We start from the raw sequence: 27,670 nt of genomic DNA, 5'->3' as shown, positions 1-27,670 counted from the left end.
GCACAGCGATGTAGTCCGGCAGCCCGCAGAGGAGGGATGGGAGGGGCGGAATGCAGCACCTCACAGGGAAAGAGACTCAGTACACTCAGACTAAGTGCCGGTTCACACAGGGGCGACACGACTTGCAGCATGACTCACAGACGCGACCTGCACACGACTTCAGCAGTGACTTGCAAAACGACTTCTGTATAGAAGTCAATGCAAGTCGCCCCAAAAATAGTACAGGAACCTATTAGAACGGTTCCATAGTACAGAACGGATCGCGACTTGTCGGGCGGCTAAGTCGCCTGACAAGTCGCGGTAGTGTGAACGGGCACTTAGGGGAAGGGCGGGCCAATAGGGGAGACACTGCGGGGATGTGACTTCACTTAACCTGTGCCAAGCTGGATAGAAAAAAAAAAAAAGAGGAGAAAACAAATGCACTTGACTCATCAGAATTTGGGGCCCCCCAACAATGAATGGGCCCTGGGCAAATGCCCCATTTGCCCTGCGTTAAAGATGGCCCTGATACTAGTTAGTACCAGTATGCAAAAGTATTTGTTTTGGAAGAATAAAATCACCTCTAACTTTGTGTGTCATATGTGTGGATATTGCTGCATTATGTAAAACTATTGGAATAGTTTTTTACATTTTAGAATGGGGTTCCTTGAGATTGTCTGTGATTTTAAAGGATGCCTCAACTGAAAAAAGGTTGAGAAACACTGAGATAGTTAAACATACATAAGCAGATTTTAATGCAGTAAGTCGTTGAGAATGCCAGGCAATTACCTGCTTTACAGGCTCTTCTTCACTGTCAGACTCGCTGCTCTCTGCCTTAACAGACTGTAAAGCGGGGAGTAAGCTTTTTGCCTTCAACTTTGCTGCTGAGACAGCAGGTGGAGATGCAAGTTTAGGAGTTGGTGTCACTACCTGCAAAACAAGAAATTATTTAACACTGGGGGAAAAAAAAAAAAAAAACAACACAAAAACACACCCCAACAAAACCTAAAAACACACACCCACATAACATTGCTGAGCAAGATAAAGGTATATAGTCCTGCCTCAATTCACTCCACCCAGAAGTTTTGTTTTGCTCTTTTCTAGATCAAATATTAGGATCCATACTAAGTACTAGTATTTACAATATGTGTACTAGATAAGCTAAAGCTTATTCAATGTGTTTTTAAAAACAGCCCGTTTCCTACATGACTAAATAAGAAGGTGCTTCTCCCAGCTAGGTGGCTGCAATGTTTGCAAGTGCTCTATGATTAAGGCCCCTATTGGGCGAAACATGTTAAGAGGGTTCTCCCATGGGTAGGAGACAAAGCTGAAACCAATTTTTTTTTTTTTTTTTTTTTTTTTTACTAAGTAAACCTTACTATATGCCGAGGCAGTGAGCAAATGGGTGCCATTTTGTTGTAATCAAAGAAATCATGTTTTATCTTTTTTTATACTTCTGTATAAAAATAAATATTTATAAACGGGGTGCTTCCAAGACACTAAAGTTACAAAGTCTGTCTCACTCAGTGAAACAGATACAAAATGTGCCCTCTTTAAAGAGGATATTTAATACTCTTGTCCTGCTGCCCACACCACCATTTGCTGCTGTATTAACAAAGAATCTTTTTAATCAGACAATTCCAAGATTAATGGTTCTATTCTGAGTGCAATGGCTTTTCCTTCTGGTTCCCACATCACTACCTGACACAGTAAAAATGTAAGGGTAGTAGGAGAAACCACAGCACACGGCAGGGTGAACAGGAATATGAAGAAAGAGGGCACACCAGCCTTGTGCATTATCCTTTAAACTTTTTTTTTCTATTAAAAATAAGATAAAAATACTACTCACAAAAATGTGGAAAAAAGTTTGCAAATACAAACGATCTCCAGATGATGACAATTAGTTTACTGACAGACTCCAGATGGTAACACGGGAGATAAAATGGACCACTGCCGGCTGACACGTTTCAAAGGGATACCTTCTTCCTCAGAGCCTAGCAGTGTTGTGCCCTACAGCATATATATTATCACACACACACCAATGAGCATTTGGGGAGACTCCTCCCAGAAAGGTCAAAAGGCACCACCCATGTAAGTGGGTGGGTCACAAGAGAGGTCAAACGCCCAATAAGCGATTCATACACTTAATACAGTGGGTACATAAGGCAAGTACTATCCCGCAATACAGATATCGATATATGCAGTAGGCGGCCGTAACCAGAAACTATAAAAGACAGTGACCAAAAAATAATAGTATTAGTTGATATCAATTAGGCTAAAAGGCCCAATGGAATCACTAGTAGTTTGTATAGAACATCTGCAGCCTCAACAAGGGTTGTTAAGCATCCCCTTGGTCCCCTGAATGTCCTCCACACACAGCCATTGGCTCCAGAACAAGGGGGTGAAAAGGAGAGATATTGGGGGGGGGGGATTATAAAAAAAGAACATTGTTCTATCAAGCATTCATTCTCCTCTCTTCCGCCATTTTAGGGATTTAAAATATGGCCTTATGGCCTGCCCTGGACCGCACGCCGCATGCTTGCTTTCCAAACAACCAGAAATGCGGTCCGGAAGCAATTTCCTGTGCATCTGGCATTGCACGCAGTCAGCCGCCATTTTGTTGAAGAGACTTACTAGAGGGCAATCACAGACAGTAATGCCGCTCTAGAAAGCAATTTGATGAGTGAGAACAGAAAGCATTTAGTACTCAAAATTCAAAGCCACCAGCTGGCCAATAGTAGTGGCCAAAACCTCTCCGGGATAAACCACCACAACTCTGAGCTGCTCAAATGCTTATTCTTAATAAAAAGGCAATGACATGTGTTTACTAAACGGTATAAGTGCATATAATTGCATACACACGTGCTCTCAATCGGTATTCAGGTATTAAAATACCGCATATGTAGAGCCAAGGGGACAAGAAAAGAGATTAGTTGATAAAATATCAGATGGTACATTTAAAAAGGTATTACGCTGAATAAAATTCATTAAAAACAATAATAGATTATATAATCGAAGAATAAAATATTATCGATATTGGTCATCGATCATTAGTAAAAAAGGAGAAATTATGATGAAATCGAAATTACATGACAATAGAGATATATATAGATATATATATATATATATATATATATATATATATATATATATATATATCTATATATATATATATATATTTTAGGGAGGGGCAAGATTTTAGGGACAAATAATGATCAAATAGTATCCCAGTCACTCAGAAGCATATAGATCAACACCATTGTTTCTAGACTGAGAGGGTATGCTCCACTCTATCAAAGGTGAGGAGTTATAGCCTTAGTATTTATTCATGTTACTACTGCTACGCAATTGTGTGCATTTCAGGATCTTCATTGAGCTCTCCAGTAGTAAGACTCCCAAGGGTGAAGATCCAATAAGCTTCTGGTGCCTCCTCTCTTTATCAAGATCACCTCCTATAGACTATCCCAAAGACCTTCATACCTGATGGGTCACCCTGATGTACCTCTTGGAAGTGGCGGGGGACAGGGTATCAAACTCTTATGTTGATGATATTACACTTATGCTCTCCTATCCTCAATGTCATAGGGCGTGATGTCCAGCCTACATAAAGGCAGCCACACAGATAAATGATACCATATGTCACATAATCAGTTCCACAGTTGATAATTTGTTATACCTGATGGGTCTTTCCATCTATGCCTTCTACAGTCTCCTTCCTATGCCACATATACGTGCACGTGCTAGAAATGTTTCACCATACTCGGGGCTACCAAGCTCATCAGGTCACGAGGCTTCCTAAATACAATATTGGGTCTATCAGGAAGGCTACTACTTAGCACAGGGTCATGCTTGAGAAAGCTCCAATTCTTCTTAAAGCAGAGTTCCACCCAAAAATGGAAGTTCCGTTTTAAAGGGAGGGGACCCCCTGGCAAGCCACATTTGGCATGTAATTTGGGAGAGTAGGAGCAGATTTCAGAGGGTCCCAGCTCCTACTTCCTCCCAGCGCACCGCGGCACCAGAAGGGAGATCACCTCTCCCCCTTCCCTCTCGGCAATCAACTGGGACATGTCACATGTCCCAGATGATAGCCCGGCCAGTCACGACTCGCGCATGTGCAGTGGGTGCTCAGCTGTGAAGCAACAGCCGAGCGCCCACAGGGCGAGCCGAGCAGGGCTTCGTTCCCCCACATCACTGGACCCTGTGACAGGTAAGTGTCCGATTATTAAAAGTCAGCAGCTGCAGTATTTGTAGCTGCTGACTTTTTAAAAAAAAATTTAAGCAGAACTCCTCTTTAAATTATGTTTTGCATCTCAAAGGCCTTATTTGTATATTGAGTGGAAAAGCGAACTTGATGGGTATCAAAATTGGTTGTGCAAACTGGTTGTTGAACACTCTGATGGAGCATAAAAATCTGCGTATTTATTAAAAGCAGTCTATGAGAGTGGCATCATACCCCTTTTCCCGCAACTTTTTCCTAAGAAGTTTGCTTTGTTCAAGGTAATCCTTCTTAGTACATGTACGCCTCAACCTGCTAAACTGTCCATACCGGACATTTTTATTTATCCATCTAGGATGATGATTGCTTCCAGCATGCAGGAAGGAGTTACGTCCACTAGGTTTGAAATGGGTCTCGGAGACAATGTCCCCATCGGAATTACTCCTGAGTTCCAGATCCCAAAAAACAAATGGTCATTATCCATAACATGAGTAAACTCCATGCCAAAAGGGGCTGTCCTTACAGTATTCAAGAAAGTTGTTGAGCTTTTTGTCAGTTCTGTCCCATATAATAAGTATATCATCAGTATACCTAGCAAAGAGAACCAGGTTTGCCCCAAACCGGTTGTTGTTCCATATGAACGACTTCTCCCAGTAGCCCATAAAGAGATTTGCATAGCTAGGGGCAAACCTGGCCCCCATGGCAGTACCCTTAGTCTGTAGAGAATATTCTCCAAGGAAAGGGAAATAATTGTGAGTGAGAGAATACTCAATGCAATCCAGCAGAAATTTATCCCGCAAGGAGTTAAGTTTACCATCCTCTAACAGATAGTAATTGATGGCCCTTAGGCCATGGGTGTGGTCAACGAATGTATAAAGAGAAGTCACATCTAAAAGAGTCATCTATAGCTAGGTTGCCATTCATACTGAGATAGGATTTCTAGTATATGGCTAAAATCTCACAAAGGATGGATGTGAGATCACCATCTCCTGTAGAAAATGATCAATATAACAACCCAAGTTGCTGGAGAGACTGTCAATCCTGGAGGATTTATCTCATTCTTATGCACTTTAGGAATGTAATAGACGTGCGGGGCCACTTCATATCTATTATACAGGAAATTGTATTCATTCTTTGTAGGGCAGCATCCACTAAAGCCTGAGCTAAAATACTTATTTCTTTTGTATACTCTGCCACGGGGTCTCTTAAGCTGCATATATGCATCTGTATCACCCAGCAGTATTTTTGCTTCAGCTATATAATCCTCTCTGTTCTGGATGACTAGACTCCCACCCTTATCCGCCTTTCTCATGATGACATTCGGGTTTCACTTCAAGCTGTTGGACATACCTAGGGGGTCAAGGACTTTGTTGTTTTTATACTTATTGTCAAGCTGGAACTTTGTTTTAAAGGATTCGAAGACCATGTCATAAAAAGGTGGAAATAAATCTACCTTTAGCCCAAGAGGAAAAAAAAAAACTAAGATTTAGGTCTAAAGGAGGTGTGTACCATTGCGCTTTCACTAGTGAGCCCAAAATTTTATTGTGGCGATGCCTTCTCTCCCTGTTCGGCCTCAGCTTTTCAAGGATGTTAAGAATAGAATCATGCTCCTTACTAGTTTCAGGAGACATAGGCATTATTGTCTCAGTTACATTGATGGTCCTAGTCTCATTTCCAGCCTCTGAGTATGTAATACCGTTAAATGGTAAGATTCCGCATATAATTTATTCAAGTCTATAAATAGCTTGAACAAATTAGGTATATTGGGCGGGGCATAATTAAGACCTTTCTGAGAAGGTCCAGTTCAGTGTCAGTGAACACTGAACAGGACAAATTATACATTCTAATGGTAAAATGGGCATGTTCTCGAGTCTGCCTCTTTTTACATCCCTTTCCTCCTCTTTTTCCTCATCTTGTCCCTCCTCTCATTTTCTTTATTGAAGGAGTTGATAGTAGAGGGTCTGCACTCTCAATCCCTGTCGCAGAACCCTCTATTTCCGCAACATCTTTTCTATGATCCCCTCATCTCTCCTTTTTTCACCCCTTGTGCTGGTGCCAATGGCTGTGTGTGGAGGACATTCAGGGGAGCCAATGAGTGGGTCAGTTTGTAATTCTTAACACCCCTTGTTGAGGCCGCAGATGTTCTATACAAACTATTAGTATTTCTATTGGGCCTTTAAGCCTAATTATTGATATCAACTAATACTATTATTTTTTGGTCACTGTCTTTTATAGTTTCTGGTTACAGCCCCCCTAGTGCATACAGATATCTGTATTGCGGGATAATACTCGCCTTATGCACCCACTGTATTAAGTGTATGAATCACTTAGTGGGCATTTGACCTCTGTTGTGACCCACCCACTTACATGGGTTGCGCCTTTTGACCCTTCTGGGAGGAGTCTGTCCAAATGCGTGTGCATCTGTAGGGGACAACACTGCTAGGCTCTGAGGAAGAAGGTATTCCTTCGAAACGAGTCAGCCGGCAGTGGCCCTTGATATCTCCTGTGTTAAAACTTGGAGTCTGTTTGTCAGTCAAATAATTGTTGTCACCTGGAGATAGTTTGCATTTGCAAACTTTTTTCCACGTTTGCGAGTAGTATTTTTAACTTTTAATTAAAAAACAAAAACAAAAAATAAATAAAATAAAAAACACGTTTAAAAAGGATAATGCACAAGGCTGGTGCACCCCTTTTTTCTTGTTTCTGACTACTAGGATTTCACTATCCTTGAGGGCAGCAAGGTCTGAAGCAGCTTCCAGCATCAACTTTTAAGCCACCTGGTAACTCACTTGTGCGCAGGAAGCTTTGTTTTTCTGTGAACAGGAATACGCCTGACATTTTTGTTCAATTCAATCATATCAAATTATGTGTATTCAACCAATTTTCTGGCATTTCAACTGTACATCTAGCTGCACCTTCTAAAACCAATTATACAGCACAATGTATACAACACAATGTCTCCTTATTTCTCACCTGTTTCACATGCTCCTCCTCCTCATCAGTATCGCTGTTTTCTGTACTACTATCGGCCTGAACTTTCTGTACTGGGGGAGCAGCCTGTCTATTTCCCTTGGAAGCCGGTTGATTTGCAGGGACTGTGGGCTTGGAAGTTACAGGTGCTGGCTATAAAAATAGAACAAAAATGTCAGGCTCATGCAAACACATGTAGTTATTAGAACTAGGAAATCTTTTAAAGACACAAACACACACACACACACACACACACACACACACCAGCATTACAAAATTTCAACCTTGTATTTCCAACATACAATACAAAAACTGGCAAAAATACCCACTTTGTAGAGCATATATTTCCTTACATTAAAGCCCCCCCTGTATTTTCGCTAAAGACTATACAAATCAAATTAGGGTGATTTAAAAAAGTTTTAATTGTGTTACTTTTCTAATGCTTCCCCTACCCCAGCAGAAAGCTAATTTCAGGCAGGAGACTGCTGCTAAAAGTAGGGCCCCTGCCTTGTCACAACTAGGGATGGGCAAACGGTTTGGCCCGAGCATAAGTTTGGACCGAACTTTGGTTGTTCGGACAGTCTGCGCACACTGAGGAATATGCGGCGCTCGGAGCAAATTCTAAACCTGCCGGAACACCGTTAAAGTCTATGGGACACTGACGGAACCGATCCCACACTCGGATTGAGTGCTTCCGTCAGTATACTGCTTCATAAGTATGAATATAGATATCAGATATTCCAACCGCTCACAAGCACAAAAACAAGACGACACTTGCTTAGCTGCTCAACATGGACTGATTTATTAGAACCAAAAATGGCAAGTATGTATAATACAGTAGAAGACTAAAATCTAACCTAATTAGCACGAGCTTATCATCTAATCATTGACCCAGACTAGTTGTCTGAGAGATAGGACTTTTCAGGGTAAGACTGTCTCCTAGCTCACTGATTAACTATTCAATACACATTACCATAAACAAACAAAGGGTTAAATAGCACAAATAATGTGTGAATACTCGTACAAGCCAGACTAGACTAATTTACACAACAGACAGGTGGCTGGAGTTGATGACATTAGCATCTAACAGTTTGTGTCCCAACAGTGTGATTCAGTCTATTGCTAATATGGCAAATACATATCCAGAGTCTGTGTGTCTTGGGAGGGGGGACATGGATCTGAATCCAAGTAACACCACCTCAGGGGTCCCCAGGCATACAGCTCACAAAGAGCACCGTTCCCCCAAATGCGAGGGCCCATAATTGCAAGGCAAGAGGCTTGCATTCTGTCCCCTCCAACTGCCTCTGTCCCAGCTAGGTCTGTCACATTTCTCCCCTTTTGGCAGGAGACCAACACAGGAGGAGACCCCAGACTGGTTGACTCCAAAGTTAGTCAGTGATTCCAGTCCCCCAATGCCGGTATCCACACAGTACCCCAAACAAATTGGTCCAACAGAGTATTCCTTACCCAGCCAACCTCTGCCTCTCTCAGAGAACATATCCGCCGCTGGGGAGAGGCCTGGACCGACCCTTCTCCCTCGAGTCTTTTCAGCTGCTGGAGAGAAGACAGGGTGACTGGGCTCACTTCATCAAGTTGTTGGGGATCTGGGCCGACCGCCCAGCATCCCTGGGGTATACAAGTGGAGACTGAAATTCCATCCATTGATATCAGCTCAAGCTGCAGTTGTGTGTAGGGGCCAGTAGCATTCTGTCCTGTTAGCACTTCAGCTGAGGACCCCACATCATCCACTCCAGCTGACTTTTGGGGAGTCAGGCCGACTGCCCTGGCTCCCTGGAACTCTGCAGCCGCTACCAGTGCTGGGCAGAGGTTGGTAGCACTCTGCCCGGGTTGCCTGCACTTCAGCTGGGTCGGCGTCATCACTCTGGGGTGCAGTCTGCTGTTGGAACTCCCTTTCACTGGTATTGTCTCCCAGGTGCATGAACCCTTGTTGGGGAGGGAAAATGTCTGCTTCTCTTCCCTTCATCTCTAAAATCCACTGAGAGAGAGGGACCATCACCTTCTCACCTTGGGCCTCCGAAACTGCCACGGGTGTGGAGCAGGGGCCTGCAGTACTCTGTCCAGCTGCAAGTACTTGAGCAGGTGATGTGTAATCTATGACATCCTCTGATGAACAGTCCATTAATTCTGTAATCTGTGGCTGGAGAGATGGGCCAACTGCCCCAGCTCCCTGGAACTGCACAGTTGCTGCTGGTGCCGGGCAGAGTTTGATAGCACTCTGCCCTGTTGCCAGCCCTTCTGCTGGGGGCTCCACATCATCCACTTCGGCTAACTGTTGGGGCAAGAGGCTGGATTCCTCCACTCCCAAACTGTGTAGCTGCCATTGGGGAGGTGATCTGGCTGCTTCCCTTTCCGTTCCCTCATCTGACTGCTGGGATGACATGTCTGTGGTACTGTCTCGTAATAACTATGGTCAAGATTACTGAAGCTGTGTCAGTCATGAATGAAAGAGAAATAGGATTTTTATAACAGCTTACCTGTAAATCCTTTTCTTTGAAGTACATCACGGGACACAGCGCCATAGTAGTTACTATGTGGGTTATAGGCCACCTTCAGATGATGGACACTGGCACGTCCTAAATTAAAATGTGCACTCCCTATATAACCCCTCCCACTACTGGGAGTACCTCAGTTTTGTAGCAAAGCAATACACGTATATACCAAGCAGGGAGGGACCTCTGTGTTCCGCAATGTACTTCAAAGAAAAGGAAGTTAAAGGCAAGCGGTTATAAAAAAAAAAAAAACTAATTTTCTTATTGTACATCATGGGACACAGAGCCATAGTAGTTACTATGTGGAATGTCCCATAGCAATGCCAACTGAAGGGAGGGAGACAACAAAAGTAGAGCACCAAGAGACTAGAGGACTCATACTGCAATCTGCAGTACACTGCGCCCAAATGCGATGTCCTCATGCCTTTTAAATCTACTTGATGCTGGTAAATGTATGGACTGAAGACCAAGTTGCGCCCTTGCAGCTTTAACGCATGGAGGCTTGGTGATGCACTGCCCAAGAAGCACTAACAGCCCTGGTGGAGTGCGCTTTAATATTGAAAAAGGAGGAACTTTCCTCTAAAAACTAAGTTTGAACAACCACTTGACGAATCCATTTAGAAACAGATTTCAATGCCGCTTGTCCTCTTTTAGGACCATCTGGCAACACAAACAAAACCTTTGTTTACGAATTTGAGCGGTCACTTTCAATAGACCCTGACCGCTCTAACCACATCAAGAAAATGTAGTGACCCTTCTTCCACAGAAATGAAGTTCTGGAAAAAAATGAAGACAGAAAATTGTAAACAGGCACTGAATGTTTTCTGTCAAGATAGAAAATGATTCACCTCTTCCTGGGCCACACAACTTCTTGTGCCCCCTTGATGAATGATAAAAGCCAAAGCTGTGGCACTGTCGGATTGGATCCCAATAGGACAATGAGCACCCAGGTGTAATGCCTGAATCTTTAGACTATTGAAGGACAAGGTCATCACTGATTTGGACCAGTTCCTTAGGAGAGATGCTTCTTCCAGGACTGCTCCTCAGCGCAGAAGGCTGCCGCCTGTTACCACCGTCCAGGTAACTGGTAGAAAGGATTCCTCTTTTTGAAGATTCTTGGATATCAACCAGCAATTGGGGCTCTGACGCCCATTTGGGGATAAATGCATTAGGAAGCCCAGAGCTTGGGCCTTCTTGTTACCAGTTGGCAGGATACAGTTTTGCAGCAGTCTTAAATGAAACTGTGCATAAGGAACGGCCTCGAAAGAAGCCACCATCTTTCCCAACAAGTTCATGCAAAGCCAAATAGAAGGATTCTTCTTTGACTTGAGTAACCTAATCCGTTCCCTCATGGAACAGACCCTTTCCTGGGGGGGGGGGGGGGGGTGTGTGGAACAACCCATCCTCTTCTGAGCTGTATCAATGATAAGTCCCAAGTACTGCACTCTCCTAGACGGATTTAAGGAGGGTTTCTCTAGTCTGAGACACCAACCTAGATAATTCCAGGTAGCTAACTGGGGTGACAAAAGTTAGGATTAAGCGGGCTACCAAATTGATCTATGAAGAGAAGATCTAAATAGGCTAGGATTGTTATATTTTGAGCCATTACCCTGGCGAAAAGAGGAGCCAGGACCTTTGTAAAAGACACGAGGTGGAATAGCTAGACCGAAAGGCAGAGCTACAAACTGAAGATGAAGATTTTCTACCTTGAAGTGTAAATTTTTGGCGAGTGTGGAAAAAATGGCACATTGAAATAAGCATCTAAAATGGGTCGGACATCCCCGTAGGGTTTTGGAACCAAAAAAAAAAAAAAAAAGTTTGAAAAACCCTAATCCTTGCTCTACCAAGGGGACCATCGATATCACTCTGAGACAAGAGATAATGATCCAAGCTAAATAGAGAGACTTCTTTTCACTGGATTTCTGGCAACGTTTTAAACTGAGAAAACGAGGGGACGGGAACTCTGACATTGTTCCTGCCAGAACCTTGAAAGCTGTAGAAGCCTCCCCCCCCGCCCCCCACTTGAGCGAGCGGGCGCCCTTTCATAAGGCTTTAGTATTTTGTTTTGTGAGTTACCTCCCCCAGTTCCTCTTGACCCTGAGGTTTACCTCATAAATCTGATGGTGGAGGCCGTTGTGACTGCCTGGAGGCAGATGCCCCTGAAGAAGCACATTTAAAAGAAAAATACTTAAACCTCTTAACCGGAAAAAAGGGAACTTTTCCCCATTAGAAATTCTTTGGATATACCAATCCAGATAGGTTATTTGGAGACATTCACCATAAAAAAAGGGAAACGGGCCAAGAACTTTTTGTATGGCGCTTCGGCTGACCATCTTTCAACCACAGGATTCTATGCACATGTGCCAGCCTTAGGATGAGCCGTGAGGCGTGGAGAATAGAATCTTTCAGAGCGTCAACTGTAAACAGAACGCTTCTGATATGCCGGTCAAACCCTGAGCCTGCTGATCAGGAATAACTTTGGAGTACCTCTATAAACTGGTTCTAGAAGCCTACGGCACATGGATTTCACAGGCAGTCTCCCATGCAGGTACTAACCAGGCCTGACCCTGCTTAGCCTGCAAGATCAGACGAGATCGGTCACCTTTAGGGTGATGTGGCCATAGGCCTCCGAACGCCAGCGCAGGTATGAATCAATGAACCTGCGGGCGAAATAGTTATTTTTTTTATTTTAAAAAGGAACTTCAACTTATCTGTTGGACCCTTTAGCATATGAGCATTGTCTACTGGACAAGTCAGGTTTTTGTTTACAGAGGATATAGCAGCGTTAAATCACTGGAACTGCCCAAAAAACCCTTACTCCATAGATTGAAGTATTGAAGTATTGAGACTTTTTCAAGCGAAAAAAATAAATAAAAAAAAAAAGTTTATCTGGGTGTTCTCACATAATACATAAGCTTTCTTAGCCATAAATGGATAGAAAAAGCATGAACAGATTGGGGGGGGGGGGGGGCTTTTAGTGAACCCAAAGCAGAAGTGGACTCATCGACTGACTACGTTACTGGCAGTAAAAATGTGGAGCGGACCAATTCAGTGAGCGACAGAAAATAACCTTTCCCGCGAGCTTGATACTTCACATCAGGTTCTACGGAAGAGGAGACATCAGCCTTTTCCTGGTCCTAGAGAGAAAAATCGCCATCTCTCGCTCCTTGTTCCTCAATATGAGGGTCCTGCGCAATGTACAGAGACCTGTTGTGCTTAGTCGCACTCTGGGATGCAATTAAAGCATAAAACTTTTACTTTAAGCTTATAATGGTTGAAGGAAAAACGTCTTAGCAATATACACAGGGCCTGCAGTGTTTAAGAGCAGCTGCAACACTTGCCCCTCCTGACGGCTCATCGTAACCAGCCATATTACTCTCAGGGGAGGATGCCCTCTTACCGAGATGGATCTAGGTTTGTGTGTGACTAAATAGGTCTTTCTAGAGCCCTTTATTGAGGCGTTTTTACCCCCCTTCTACCATAGCCCAAAGCAGAGGTACTACAAGAAGGAATGCACATAGCACATATTGCTTGAGCTATAGTTCAGCACAGTTGCTGCTATTAATGCCCAGCCTGATGAAGCAGTAAAAATGCATCAAAGGAAATGCCTGTATCACCAAACCTGTTAATGCCACCTCTTTGCTCTTGTGTCCCTCCACAACTTGCCTCCTCGTGTTTGAGTGTTGGAGAACGGCTAAGCCCCGCCAACACCAACCCGAAACCCCCCCCCCTCCCCACCCGTTGTCTACGGCACCTCTCCCTTTTTTGTTTTTGTTTAAAAAGCAAGGGTTTTCCCGTGCGAGCTGCAGACTACAGGACCTCTCGGACTGAGAGACAGCATGGGGGGGGGGGTTGCAAGCCGCTGATCGCACTTGTTCCTGTTTTTTTTTTTTTTTTTTTAAACAAGATTGAGCGCTCCTTCCCCTCAAAAGGGGAGATTATCAGCACAGGGGGTTGATAAGCAGGGAGAACCCCCCCCCCTTAAGCCGCCAACTCAGAAACCCTCCTGGCAGATGTAATAGCCACCAGAAAGACTACTTTCTGAGAGAGTGTCAATAAGGGGATCTCCCTAATGTTTTCAAACGGCAGTTTCTAAAGCACAGAGAGCACCAGATTCAAATCCCACGGAAGCAGTGGTAGTCGAACCGGAGGGGGCCACATGTCGAACCCCCTGAACGAATGTACTCACCAATGAATGAGTCGCAAAAAAAAAAAAAAAAATAAAAAAAAAAGAAGAAGAAAGACAGCCAAAGCCGACACCTGCCCTTTAAACGGTGCTTAAGGCAAGTTTTTGATCCACTCCTCGTTGCAAAAACAGCAGGATCCTGGAAACTGAATATGTACACGGACGCTAACCCATCCCCACACACATGGAGATGTAGGCCTTCCACGTACGATGATAAATCTTCTGAGAGGACTTCCGTGCCCTCAGCATAGTGGAAATTACCAAATTCGACAGACCTGTCCCTTAGTACCTGGCTTTCAACAGCCATGCCGTTAAAGCCAGTGACTGTAAAGCAGGATGAAGTATTAGACCTTGCGACAGAAGGTCCACTCGCATCGGCAGCCAAAGAACATCCGCCACCATTCGTACTATGTACCGAGGACGTCGAGGCCAATCTGGGGCAATCAGATTTACCGGAATTCCCTCAGCCTCCACTCTGCGAAGCAGACGTGTAGAAGTTTGAGTGGGGAGGGACCTAGCCACAAACATCTGTACCTTCCAATTGAGTTGAGAAGTCAGGAGATCCCCATCTGGCGTGCCCCACGTTAGGCAAAGGAGCCGAAATACATCCGGATGTAGCGACCATTCCCCTTGGTCCACTTTAGTCCGCTTGCCAGTTTTCTACGCCCGGAATGTACACGGACGACAGAGCTGGCACGCGCCACTCTGCCCACCGCAGGATGCGAGCGACCGCCAGTGCTGCAGTCTAGCTCCTTGTTCCTCCTTGATGGTTGACATACGCCCCCGTCGTAGTGTTGTCTGACTGGATCTTCACCGGATGCCCCTGCAACCTCTGACCGCGTGGAGGGGCACCACCTGATCTCCCCAAGTTCCAGCACATTGATCGGCAGGCGGGATTCTTCCTGCGTTCAGCGACCCTGGGCTGACTGTACACCCCAAACTTCCCCCCCCCCCCCAACTGGTCAGGCTGGCGTCTGTTGTGATCACCGTCCAATGAAGAGGAAGGAACGACTTCCCGGACCGAAGGGCCAGAGACCTCAGCCACCAGAGTAGGGAATCCCTGACTAGCTGGCTCACCCAGATTTGACAATTCAGAGATAATGGAGAATTGTTTGTGTGAAACTGAGCATACAGTACCACCTCAAAAGTGGCTACCATGAGACCCAGGACTCGCGTGCAAAAAACGCAGCGAAGACCATTTGTGGGACATCAACTTCACCGCAGCTTGAAGAGTCTGCAGCTTGTCCAAAAGGAGAAAGACTCGCCTCTGAGGAGTACAGGAGCAAGCCCAGGTACTCCAGGCGTAAAGTCGGCACCAACACAGACTTCTGGAGGTTCAGTACCCAACCAAACTTCTGAAGAGTTTGCATAGGCATTGCCACATCCTCCCTTAATTCTGAGGCGGAAGCTGCCCTCAGAAGGAGGTCGTCCAGGTAACCCACGATTGCGATCCCTTACTGCCTTAGCAAAGCCAGAATTGGGGATAGCCCCTTGGTGAAGACCCTTTGTGCCGAAGCCAGGCCAAAAGGGAGAGCTACACATTGGTAGTGCTCGTCCGACCGCAAATCGCAGAAACCTCTGATGCCCGACGTATATGGGGACATGCAAGTATGCGTCCTTGATGTCTAGGGATGCCAGGAAATCCCGATGGAGTGCAGCGACCACGGAGTGAACCGATTACATCCTGAACCTTTGTACTTTCACAAAGCTGTTGAGGGCCTTGAGAACCAGGACTGGACGGACCCCTTCTTTGGGACTACAGATTGGAGTAGAATCCCTGAAACCTCCTTTCCGGGTCGGCACAGGCACAGCCCACCCTCACCCCACACAGCAGCAGAAGGTCCTGTATTGCCCCAAACAGGGATTTCCGACGAGCCGGAAGAAGATGAAGGTTGGAGGGAAAAAAAAAAAAATATCTGTTTGGCGGACAAGAGAAACTATCTTGTATCCCGATAAAACCAGTTCGTAGACCCACTGGTCAGAAAGTAGGGAGGTCCACCGAGCTGCAAACTCCCGAAGATGACCCCCCACCCGAGAGCCGGGTGGGGGCAAACCTTCATGCAACAGATTTGCTTGCAGGCTTGTTTGGCTTGGGAAACCAGGGATGGTTTTGTCCCTCAGCGGGCACCTTGTTGGACTGGGAACGCTTACCTGCCGACCCTAGCAGATGAAAAATCTGCTTCTGAGAGAAAGGAGGGCCTTTGCCTATGGTGTGGCTCCTTACCTTTCCTGGACTGTGGGAGCAACGTACTCTTACCCCCAGTAACATTCTTAATAATGTCATCCAGCGAGGCTCCAAACAACCTCTCTCCCTGGAAGGGCAAATCCGCCAGTGCTTTTACATGCCTGGTCTGCAGAGCAGCATTTTAGCCAAATCAGGAGACGTAGCACCACAGCTGATACTAAGGCTCTAGACAACAAGGGGGCTGTATCTAAGGCCCTGCACCAACTGCTCCGCCAGCTCCACGCAGACCGGGGAAGCCTGTTGCTTCTCCAACTCACGGTACAACAATTTAGCCCATTCAGTAAGCATCTGTGACACCAGGGCCGTGGCCAACACTGGCCGCAATGTCAACCCCACCACTATAAACATGGACTGGGCAACCGCTGTCGGCAGGGTCCTTGAAAGCAGAGGTCCCTTCCACAGGAATCATGGTTACCTTATATAACCTGGATACCGGGGTGTCAGGTTATATATGGTCCATTTCTTCTGGAAACTGTGGGCTTCCCCACTCCTTGTAAATAAACGTATCAAAATAAGTTAGGCAAGGAAACACCTTAGCCGTACGGGCCAGCTTGTGGGACCCAAAGGGACAGACACCTCTGTAGATGCCCGCGTGGCGTATCCTCCATCTTTAGCGTATCCCGCACTGCTGTGAAAAGTGATCCTACAATTGCTTTTTCCTGCGCTGACACAGTCATTCTCACTGTCCGAGCGGTCCTGGTCCGCATCCTCTGAAATGTCAGAACAGGGGCCGCCTACCACAGCGGGACCCGTCTGAATCAGAGCTTTCCCCAGAAGACGGTGGGGGAGCGGGTGTTTTTTACCCCCCTTGCGTCCGCAGGCGGCTTCCACCCTGGCAACAAAGGACTCCAGGACCGTCGACAGAACGTCCATAGGCACCGCAGGTGCAGACGAATCGGTTTCAATAACAGGGATGTCCGGAGAAGAAGCTCCAGCTTCTGACGTCATGCTGACCCACACTCGTCTGTCACCACTTAAGGACCTAAGGCAAGTCACACAAAATGCCCACCCTCCTAGCTGCCACAGACCGAGGAGGCCCCCTGCAGGACTCACCACCCTGACCCAGGTACGGCGCTGTGCTGCTGTTGTCCGCTCCCCCTGTGCCAGCCCACGAGGTGTTCTATGCAAAAAGCGCGCTGTTCTAGAAGGAAACAAACAGTCACCCAGCGCTAGAGGCAAAACAAGCTGAGGCTACTAGAAAATGGCCACCAGCCACCTCAGCAAAAAAAATAAAAAAATCTGAGGGTGCCGGGAAAATGGCAGCCTGACTTCCAGAAAATGTCTGAAAGGGAAAAAACTGGCTGTGGCTACAGAAAAATGGCTGCGGTGCGCACAGTAGCCTACCCACATGGCGTACACACCAAAACACCATGGCACAGAGAGGACGAGCTGACCCCCAACACCCAGCGCAGCCCCCTGCCAGGACTCGGAGCCCCCCCGGCCAGGTACGTGCACCGCACACCCCCATATGCCCAGTCACACAGCGGCCCATGGCATGGAGAGGAGGGAAAGGGACAGGGAAAGAAGAAAGGGAGAGTGAGAGACCCCCTATCCAACCTCCCAGGGAATGCCCAGCTGCTGCATCCTGCCAAGACAGGTGGAACCATACTTACCCCTCCTGCAGGGACTGTTGGGCACATTCCACGGACAGACCCATCACCTGAGCAGTAGGGGGTGGCTGTCAGCCACGGCACACCGTGACACGGAAAGCAGTAGCCCGGTCATATGTGTGCCCCGAAGCATAGCTCACTGGCCGCCCCTGGACGGGGCATGTCATGGCAGACCCAGCGCGTAGCTAAGGTCTGCTCACGCTTGATGGCCAGGCTGAGGAGACTACCAGGATCTATATTATCCAGCCTGTCACCCAGCCCGGCTGTTGATTGTAGATCACAGGAATCAAAAACGCAGAAAAACAAAAAAATTCCCAGGACCAATGGTCCCCACCAGAAGCCAGGTCCTTCTACACTAGGCAGAAAAAAACTGAGCTGCTGGATGCAGTGTGAGGGGTTATAGCCAGCAGGACCGCCCCCTGGGCGGTACTGTGCAGTTTTGCTGTTTTGACATGTTCTGCCTAGTCCTCTCCCGGTGACGATATATAACCCTAAGGTCAAGATGTAGATACTGTGTCCGTCAATGAACAAAAGAGACAGTGGAGTTTAAAGAGAAACTACATGCCCCCCCCCCCTCCCCCAAAAAAAGAAAAAAGTCAGCAGTATGGATGGGCTCGGGTGTGTTTTCGCAGTTCACGTGCAGAGCCTGCCAGGAAGTCGGCACAGTGCTGCACTAATCACAGGCAGCGAGACATTTTCCTGATGTGCGACTGCAGAGATCGTGAAAAGTCTTGCTGCCTGTGATTAGCGCAGCGCCGACTTCCTAGTGTGCGAACACGTCCAAGCCCATCCCTAGTCAGCAGCTACAAATACTGTAGCTGCAGACTTTTAATATACGAAAACACTTACCTGTCCAGGGATCAAGAGATGCCGTCACCTGAACAAATTCTTCAGGAGTGGGCATAACAAGTAAGGTAAACTGGCTGTGAAGCCACAAGGCGCTGCACCCCGTGAATGGTTCCATAGCCATATTGGACCTGTGGTGTGTCCCAGAAGACTGCAAGGGAAAGAGGTGGGCAGAAATTCTGGCTCAGATCACTGCGAGAGGGAGCGGGTACCTGTCAAAACCAGGTTCCACCCCCCCAAAGTGCCAAAGTGGCAGTGGAGGGGGGTTTTCTGCAAACAAGCAGAACTTCCCTTTTGGGTGGAGCTCGGCTTTAACCAAAAGGTAGCCATGGTTTCAGATCTCTTTACAATGGTTAGAGCACAAAACTGCCTAGTGCTCATAAAAAAAAAAAATATATACTTTTATAACTGTAGCATTTTTTTTAAACTTAGAAAGTATTATATTTTATGTATTCCACTTGACAAAAGAACCAAACTCACCGGCTTATCAATGTCGGTCTCATCACTATCATCAGAGCTCTCGCTCACCTCTGCGTTTCCATTGGATGGTTTGCTGTGGGATTTCTGCTCAGCAGCTGCAGGGTCTGGAATTTTTTTGCCATGTACGACCTTTGAGGGAAATTTAAATTTTTTATAAAAATGGCTAATAAAATAATTTAAAAAAAGTACACATCCACCAGCTGAACATTTCCCATTCTTGGACAAATCATTAAATACAGACAGGGAAAGGTATGGTCACTTATGTAAAACGCTGTTGACTTTCATGAGTCATGCACTCATGTAAAAATAAAGTTTCCTGTTAATTCATCTGCATGATTGGGTATTCAGAGTGAATAAAGCTACAAAAGTGATTAAAGGCATATTCCTAAAGCCTTTAGTAAATCAACCCCAGGGATCGTGATGTACTCTTTTACTGAAGTACAGGTTTAAAAAAAACAACCAGCTGAAAAGGATTAGCCAGCCTATAGCACCCTACACACAAGCATATTTTTTACTATTACCTAATTTATAAACATTTTCAAAACAATGAGGTGCACTGGCAAAGTGTCCTAGGCTGACATTTTAAATTACTGTAACTAACCGCACTGTGGAGTGGGCTTCGTAGGTGTGAACCTGTAGTCTTAAGATTTTTAGCATAAAAAGGAGAAGTTCTTGTTTGAAAAAATAAATGCAATTGCAAAAAAAAAAAAAAAAAAAAGGGCATTTATTATTTTTTGTTGCAGGAGCCTGTAAAGCACTCCACCAGTGATCTAGATTGCTGATGCCATGCAGGTTTCCTGCAGACCTGTCAGTATATCTGCTGGCCCTTAAATTATATGGAGGAAGCCAATATATTCTGACATGAAGAATCAAACTGCCAAAGCGCTGTGGCAGGTAACTGAAAATTACAAGCCGACAGCCGCAAAGGATATTGGGACTTGTAGTACATTCATACACAGAATTCTGCAATGGCAGCAATGGGAACGTGTTACATGTTGCGCCCTTAAAATGGGTGGCATATGTAACATGTTCCCAAAAGGTGAACTTATCCTTTAAGTCTTTATTTAGTTTGCATTCCACAGACATTCATTTGCAAAAACATTTATTTTAAAAATCTCTTATAACCATTAAAAAGGAATTTTGGATGTTGCATTTGTGTGCACCAACGACTTTATACTTTTATTAAAAATCTATATTTGGTAAACACTTGTGCAAGTATCCTGGGAAGCAAAAGTCAGGTGTACAATCTTAATTCTATAGGTCCTGTACTTTCCGAAAATGTATGGTGGGTGGGTCTTACTTATAACAAATAAATAACTGCACATCTTTTAGCAGAAAAAAAAAAAACTAAATGTACATTTATATTTTTTGACAAGTGCATTGCACCCACAATCGGTGGAACGCATGTGCAATTTCAGACTCCTGCACACTCTCTAGAGCACGCTACCCATTTCTCTGTACAGACAGACAGCTCTTGAGCATTAGGACATATGAATGACCTACAAGCGTGCCCTCAATTCATTCAGTCTACAAGTCTGTCTGCCACAGTGGCAGACAGGACTTGTAGTTTCGTCATTCACAGATACCAGTGAATGACACAGTTGTGTGGGCAGTGCCTTGCACAGCCTCACTATTTTCAAAATGTGACAGCAAGTGTGGGAGAAGAACCCTCCCATCTATCAGTGTGGGTGAGGGAGGTGTGTGGGGGTGTTGTACCATACCATTTTACAGGTGGACTTCAAGACCAAAATTTTAATAGGATACATCCAAACTCTACCCTACAATTTACAGTTGAGAAGGAAAAAAAAAAAAAATACAATGTCCCACCATGTACTTACTTGTTTTGTAGTCTCTTCTTCACTTTCTGAGCTAGAAGAGCTCTCATTGCTGTTTTCTGCTCCTGTTTTGGACTTTAAACTGGCAGCTTTATACACAGGGAGAAGATGAAATGACAATTTTACATGAATATCCGTTTTGGTCAAGTGGGTATTTTTAAGCAAGACAGACATTAATTCACAGCTATTTACCTTGTATGGGGGCTGTGTTTGCTGATGCAGTCTTCTCCTTACTAACAGAGGAGTAATTCCCATCTGGAAAAACATCCGCTGCTTGCGTGACAGAAGATCCTGTATTATCGTTCAATGAAGAACTTGCCTTTTTGGGGGTCTTTTTGGAGTTTACCTTAACATCTGCTGCAGCTTCAGTAGCCAAATTCATTTTCTTAACTTGTTTGGCCTAATAAAAAAAAAAAAAAAAAAAAAAAAAAAAAAAAAATGAAAAGCCATAAATCATTTTCTTTTACTTTTCCAGTTTTAAGAAAAGCCTTCAATGTGCCAGGGGTATAACATTACTTGTAAAACATCAGCTCAACTTCTATTCCAGAGGTAGTGCACTTTTGTAAAATAAACCAAACACTTGAAATCTCTATCAAGGCAAAAGGTTTGCTACAGCCACATCAGAGGCACTAATACTGAAGTTATGAAGCCGTCATGTGTCACATTATGTGGTACAGATCCTTGGCTTTTGGATGGTGCAGTAGAAGATAGTTATTCACTTGAGCTGGATTATAGCATTCAGGATTCTGAAGTTCTATTGTATCAAGCAGCCACAAGCGATAGGAAACACTCCGCGATAAGTCTTTCCATGGATTCCCTTATGATGTATGCAGAATGTGACTTGAAACCTTTCCAGACTATCAGTACATTGAAGCTGCATATTAACCTTTGGGTCTCACCCACAGTGAAACCGGGTGTGCTAACATTTTCAGTTATGAAGATTTCATCCAGTTACTTACCCTTCACCGAACTGTCTTGCAGGAATTCAGAACAGCACACGTGCATGGAACCACTCCCAGATCAGAAAGTCAAAATTCTAACTCTTTCCTGTCTGCTAGATGAGACCGATTTCCTGCACCATTACAGAGATGCGTCTACACTGCCAGTGCACTGAGCCCCGAGCAATAGGGATAAAGCCAGACACATTCTCTTCCATGTGTCTGCATTTTTATAATGTGAGCTGAATGATGAGAAAAGTCAGCGAATGGCCTGACTGTCTGTATGAAGCTAAACTGGATCAGTCTGGATTGGTACTAGCCACACCAAAAAAAAAAAAAAAAATTATATTTTAATATATACTCTTTATTCTTGCACCGAGAGAGAGAGAGACAGATCATACGTTTACATACCCTGGCAGCATTTATGATTTCTTGGCCATTTTTTTAGAGAATACGAACAAACATTTTTCACTCGTGGTTAGCGTTTGGCTGAACCAATTTATCATCAATTGTTTTTACTCTTTTTAAAATTACCCTGATCAAAAAAGTTTATATACCCTTGTGATTTTGGCTCGATAACATGCACACAAGTTGACACAAAGGGGTTTGAATGTCTTTTAAAGGCAAACTTCCTTGGAAGTAATCACTAATACACCATCGGGTAAAAGCCCCGGTCCCAATGGTTTTACATCGAAATTCTATAAGATCTATAAGGATTCTATTACACCGTTCATGCTTCAGGTGTTTAATAGCATATCTGATATTAATGGGTTTGCACCCCAGACACTAGAGGCGCACATCACTTTGCTTCCTAAACCTGTTAAGGATTTAAAGTTGTGCTCCAGCTACTGTCCTATATCTTTAATTGGTGTAGATATCAAGAAATATGCTAAATTGATTGCCTCACGTCTTCAATCCCATATTGCAAATCTGGTACCTACAGATCAAGTTGGGTTTGTGTAACACGTTTAAATCCCTTTTACTCATTGATCATAGTCAGCAAAAATACCAGCTTGCCTTCTTTGTCGATGCAGAGAAAGCATTTGACCGTGTTGGGTGGCAGTTTCTGGAACAAACTTTGATTCAAATAGGACTAGGACCAGTCCTGCTATGGAAAATTATGGCACTTTATACTAAGCCAAGAGCAAGAATACGGATCAATCGTTATCTCCTAACTTTCCTATTCAAAATGGTAGGAGTCAGGGTTGTCCGCTCTCTCCCCTCCTGTTCGTTCTAGTTTTTATTACAGGCATACCATTGGACGGGCAGGTGGTGAAGTTGGCAGTATTTGCTGACGATTTGCTACTTTACGTCGTTATGAGCCCTAAGCAATTTTAAGGTAAATTTGTCCAAATCAGAAATTTTCGATGTATCTTTGTCACGACATCAAGTTAAGGCTCTTAGGGATAATTTCCCATTTAAGATTTGTACTTCAAAACTTAAATATTTAGGCATAAAAATTCCACACGATCTTATTAAGCTATATACAGAAATGTATTATCCTCTTATGCAGTGTACAATACAAGATCTTAAAAAGTATGATCGTGCCCACTACCCATGGTTTGTGAGGATTAATATTTTTAAAAAATGGACATAGTACCACGCTCTCTCTATCTTTATCAAACTATACCTATAGTGGCCCCCCGTTCTTTTACTTCTCTACAATCTGCCTTTACAAGGTTTATCTGGGGATGCAATAGACCTAGATTGCCAAGGAGAATTTTATCTCTCCCTAAAGCTAAAGGGGGTGTAGGGGCATCTGACCTATATTACTACCACGTTGCAGCGGTATTAGCTAGACTAGTAAACCGGTTCCATCATTCGCATCTTAAACAATGGGTACACATAGAACAGTCAATTGCCCCCTTTGAACTCCAGGTGCTTCCCTGGCTAGATATCTCTGCCCCAGGCCATTTTCCTCTTTGCCTTTTCTTACAGCACATTTATAGCGTACCTGGGATAGAATGCAAACCCAATTAGGACTCTCCACGAAAGTGGGAATAATGACACCCTTGTTTGGTGACCCAGGGTTTCCTCCGGCAATGGCACGTTGACATTTTTTGATATGGAGTAAGGAGTCAAATCGTCAAATATCTCAAAATCTTTGTCAGGGACATCTTCCATGGCTATCAAATTTGATCCCTATACAGCAGCAGTCAATTAATGGCTGGAATATCATAAATTAACATACTTTCTTTTTTCCCTTCCATAGATTGTTTAATAGAGAGCCAGATACCTTTGAGTCTCTTCTGCTACAAGAAACTGTACCAGAACATTTGTCTGCAGCGTATAGGGTTCTTATTGTTCGACTCCATCCAAGTCTCCCGGAGTTTACAAATAAGTGGCACATAGACTTGAATGTTCAAATTAAACCAGAAAAAAAAAAAAAGCGTTTACCCTTACACATTGTAAGTCGTTAGCAACCAAGGCACAAGAGACAAATTTTAAGCTTATCTCTCAAGGATATAGATGTCCAACGTTGCTTCACCGCATATATCCAAATGCCTCAGACCTGGTGTTGGTGTTGTCATCCTGCCAAAGGTTCATTATTGCATATTTGGTGGGAATGCCCCTCTGTACATAATTTTGGGGATATAACACTCCAGCTTCACACTCGTGTAACTGGGGTAACTATTGCCAACATGCCACAAATTACTTTGCTATCCATCCTACTCGGCTCCTATAAAAGCATTAAAAAAAGGCCTTTTGAGATACTGGTTGACAGCAGCCAGGTTTTACCGCACCACTGGTGGTCGGCGCATGCCCCATCATTGATTGAGTGGGTTTCAGAGATGGATTATATTGAAAGGATGGAGACTCTTCTGTCACAGAAGATGGACACTTATGAACAATGTTGTCAAATCTGGCTGCCTTGGAGGGTGCTCCCATGAACTACAGAATCTGATTAGAGGTTGGAGGTAGGATATGAAACTGGTGCAGTCGGGTTGAGTGAGGAGATTCTGGCTTGAGTAGCCATTTCTGGTAGTTCTATTTATTTTCTTTTTTCTTTATCTATAAATTTTTTTGTTGTATGTGTGTGTGTGTTTTGTGTGATATATCTAACACTACTGAGGGAGCTGAAGACAGGAAGTAGGAATTTATATATTTTGTCTTGTCTAATTGAACGAAAGAAGATAAGGCAGGCATATTCTAATTAGGGTTTAAGGATGTGGGTGATCTAGGGCAGTGGTGGCGGACCATGGCCCTCTGGATGTTCTGGTGTTTTGGCTGCACTTCCCTTAATGCCCAACTACACTGCAGAGCGTGGGGGCGTCGATGGGGGTGTGGGGCCGGGGTTCTCTATCACTGGTTTGGAGTATCACCTTTTTTTTTTTCTCTCTTCTTTCTAGGGACTCCGGTATTGTGTTAGCATATGTTTATGTTCTTTATTATTACCTATAGCACGTGGATAATGTGTTTTTTGTTTGTTATGTAAATTTCTTAAAATTCTCAATAAAATCAGAATTGAAACAGTACACCGTCCGTACATGTCAGTAAGTCCCTGAGAACTTTTGAATGTGTGAGGAGCTATGCCTCAGGGGACATGTAGTCCTGGGCACAAAGTGAGTGGTTCTAAAGCCAGAAGATTTTTTTTTTTTTTACTTTGCTATAGGGGCACTCTGTACTATACTTTGCAGCTCACTATTGGGGCACTCTGAAGGCAGGAGGAGCCAGAAGCGTCAGAATTGAAACAGTACACCGTCCGCACATGTCAGTAAGTGCCTGAGATCTTTTGAATGTGTGAGGAGCTATGCCTCATGGGACATGTAGTCCTGGGCAGGAAGTGAGTGGTTCTAAAGCCAGAAGATTTTTTTTTTTTTTTACTTTGCTATAGGGGCACTCTGTACTATACTTTGCAGCTCGCTATTGGGGCACTCTGAAGGCAGGAGGAGCCAGAAGACTCAGTGAGGAATTCCTTTGACTAAAACATTTTCTACTCTGCTCCTTGCAATTTTCCTGTCACTGTGGTGAAAACAAAAGTCAATTTGACCCCACTAACAATAAGAAAATCAACGAACGTTCTTAAAATGAAATTGTTTTTGTGCGGCCAGTATAAGCGACAGCAGATGCTTGGCAGGAAGCAGGGAGCTTTTAACAAGCCGCCTGCCTATGACAAGGAGTCTGTCATACATAATATATTACAGTTGTCTAAAAATCCACAAAACAGTCTTTAAATAAAAAAAAATTTGATCCAAGTCTGATGATATCTCTTCTGTCTTATTCTCAGAATGGTTTAGAGCTTTTGCTCCCGAACCACACAGTTGGTTACATACATTTACCACTGCATAGAGATTTAACAGTAAATTGCCTTTTATTTTAAACTTTACATTTTAACTAAATTATACACCACACTTTTAAGGGTATTATCCAATTAATCGAAACAATAAAATTGGCCAACTAATCAATTATGAAAATAGTTGCAGCCCTACTCCCTTCAATAAAGTGGTAGTAAACCCACCTTCTCATCTTTTACCTATAATAGGGCTCATCTGTAGGTACTATGAATATCTCCTAAATGTGCACTGTTTAGGAAATATTCAAAGCGCATAAAGTGACATCACCGGCGCAAGCGCTCAGAAGGCCTGGCATACAATACAGGACCTTCAGAGCCCGTTCCGTAAAACTGCGGCCGTAACGGCATTGCGCCCCTGGCCACGAACCCCAAAGGAAGACCGGGTGAAGATAGAAGCCGTCTCAGGTGAAAGCGCAATGCTGGAGGGATTCGTTTTAAGGCAAGTCTCTCATAGCACATTATGACATTGCCTTGCAGGGGATTTTTTTTCCCCTCTTTAACTTCAGTTTACTACCACTTTAACACGTGGACATCATCATCTATGCATAAGTCATCAGAACACCGTTAATTACAGCAATAAGCCATAAATACAAAGCTCAACAGCATATACCTTAAAGCAAAACTAACCAAAATCATTACTCATTATCTCTATAAAAGTTTAAAATAGGATTTTTTTTTTTATCTCAATTATATTTTATAACCTACCGTATTTATCGGCCTATAACACGCAATTTCCCCCCCCCCAAAGTCAGGGGGAAATCGGGGGGGGGGGGGGGGTGCAAGTTATATGCCGATCCCCCACTATTTGTAACCCTTTCTGCAGCTTCTGGGGGAATTTTTGGCCGCACTTGGCTGTTTTCAGCTATCTTCGGGCGTTCTCGGCTATTTGCGGGCATTCTTGGCGGCTTTCAGAAAGCCAAAAGCCGCTGAGACCGGCCAAGTCTGGCTGAAAATAGCTCTCGCTCACTGCAACCTTTAGCATCGTACACACAATCAGAAAATCGTACGGATAATACAGCTTTCGAATTGATCATATGATAATCTGATCGTTCATACAGATCTTTCAAGAGCCGATCACCAGTTCATACGAAATGATCCGAAGGGACAAGCACAATGGTACCGTGTTACTGTACTATTTTAGTTTAATCAGTGCAGTTTTCATCTAATAATAAATCACTTCTGACTTTTTATTCGGTTGTATGAGAATTTCCGTAACTTTTTCATTTTCGATATCAGATAGCATGAAGAGAAAAAAAAAATGAGTAAAAAAATAAAAATAAAAAAAAACTGACAATCATCTGAATGTGTGTAAAAGGCAATAGAAAGGGCTGCCCAATAAAGGAGGGGTTACAAGTCGGTCTTATTCATGTGTGTGTAAATGATGGTTTGAGCTATTAAGTGTAAACAACCAGCTTTTTACACAGGTGGTTAAAAAAGGGGCAAACTGCATAGGAGACTTGCGGTCTGCCATTAAAAATGTGATTATTAAAAAAGCAGTTTCGTTATTTATACCACTTAATTTTTTTTAATCTGGACTAGGGTAAATAATAGAAACCTACGT

General features: G+C 44.1%; 1 protein-coding gene across 1 annotated transcript in view; it reads right to left on the bottom strand.

Moving 5' to 3' along the window:
* Nucleotides 1–27,670, bottom strand: part of TCOF1 (treacle ribosome biogenesis factor 1) — a gene marked incomplete in the record, with an annotated part of 159,485 nt that overhangs the window by 101,945 nt on the left and 29,870 nt on the right. Inside the window, 5 exon segments of the mRNA XM_077468300.1 lie at nucleotides 769–909; nucleotides 7,169–7,318; nucleotides 19,043–19,171; nucleotides 20,881–20,966; nucleotides 21,070–21,277. Coding sequence (XP_077324426.1) covers nucleotides 769–909; nucleotides 7,169–7,318; nucleotides 19,043–19,171; nucleotides 20,881–20,966; nucleotides 21,070–21,259 — 696 coding nt within the window.

The sequence above is a fragment of the Lithobates pipiens genome, unplaced genomic scaffold (genome assembly GCF_037356315.1).
Source record: "Lithobates pipiens isolate NorthernLeopardFrog02 unplaced genomic scaffold, aLitPip1_a1.2 Scaffold_8, whole genome shotgun sequence".
In the NCBI taxonomy this organism is placed as follows: Eukaryota; Metazoa; Chordata; class Amphibia; order Anura; family Ranidae; genus Lithobates; species Lithobates pipiens.
Note: the sequence above shows the minus strand (reverse complement) of the source record. Positions and strands in the feature narration are given on the sequence as shown.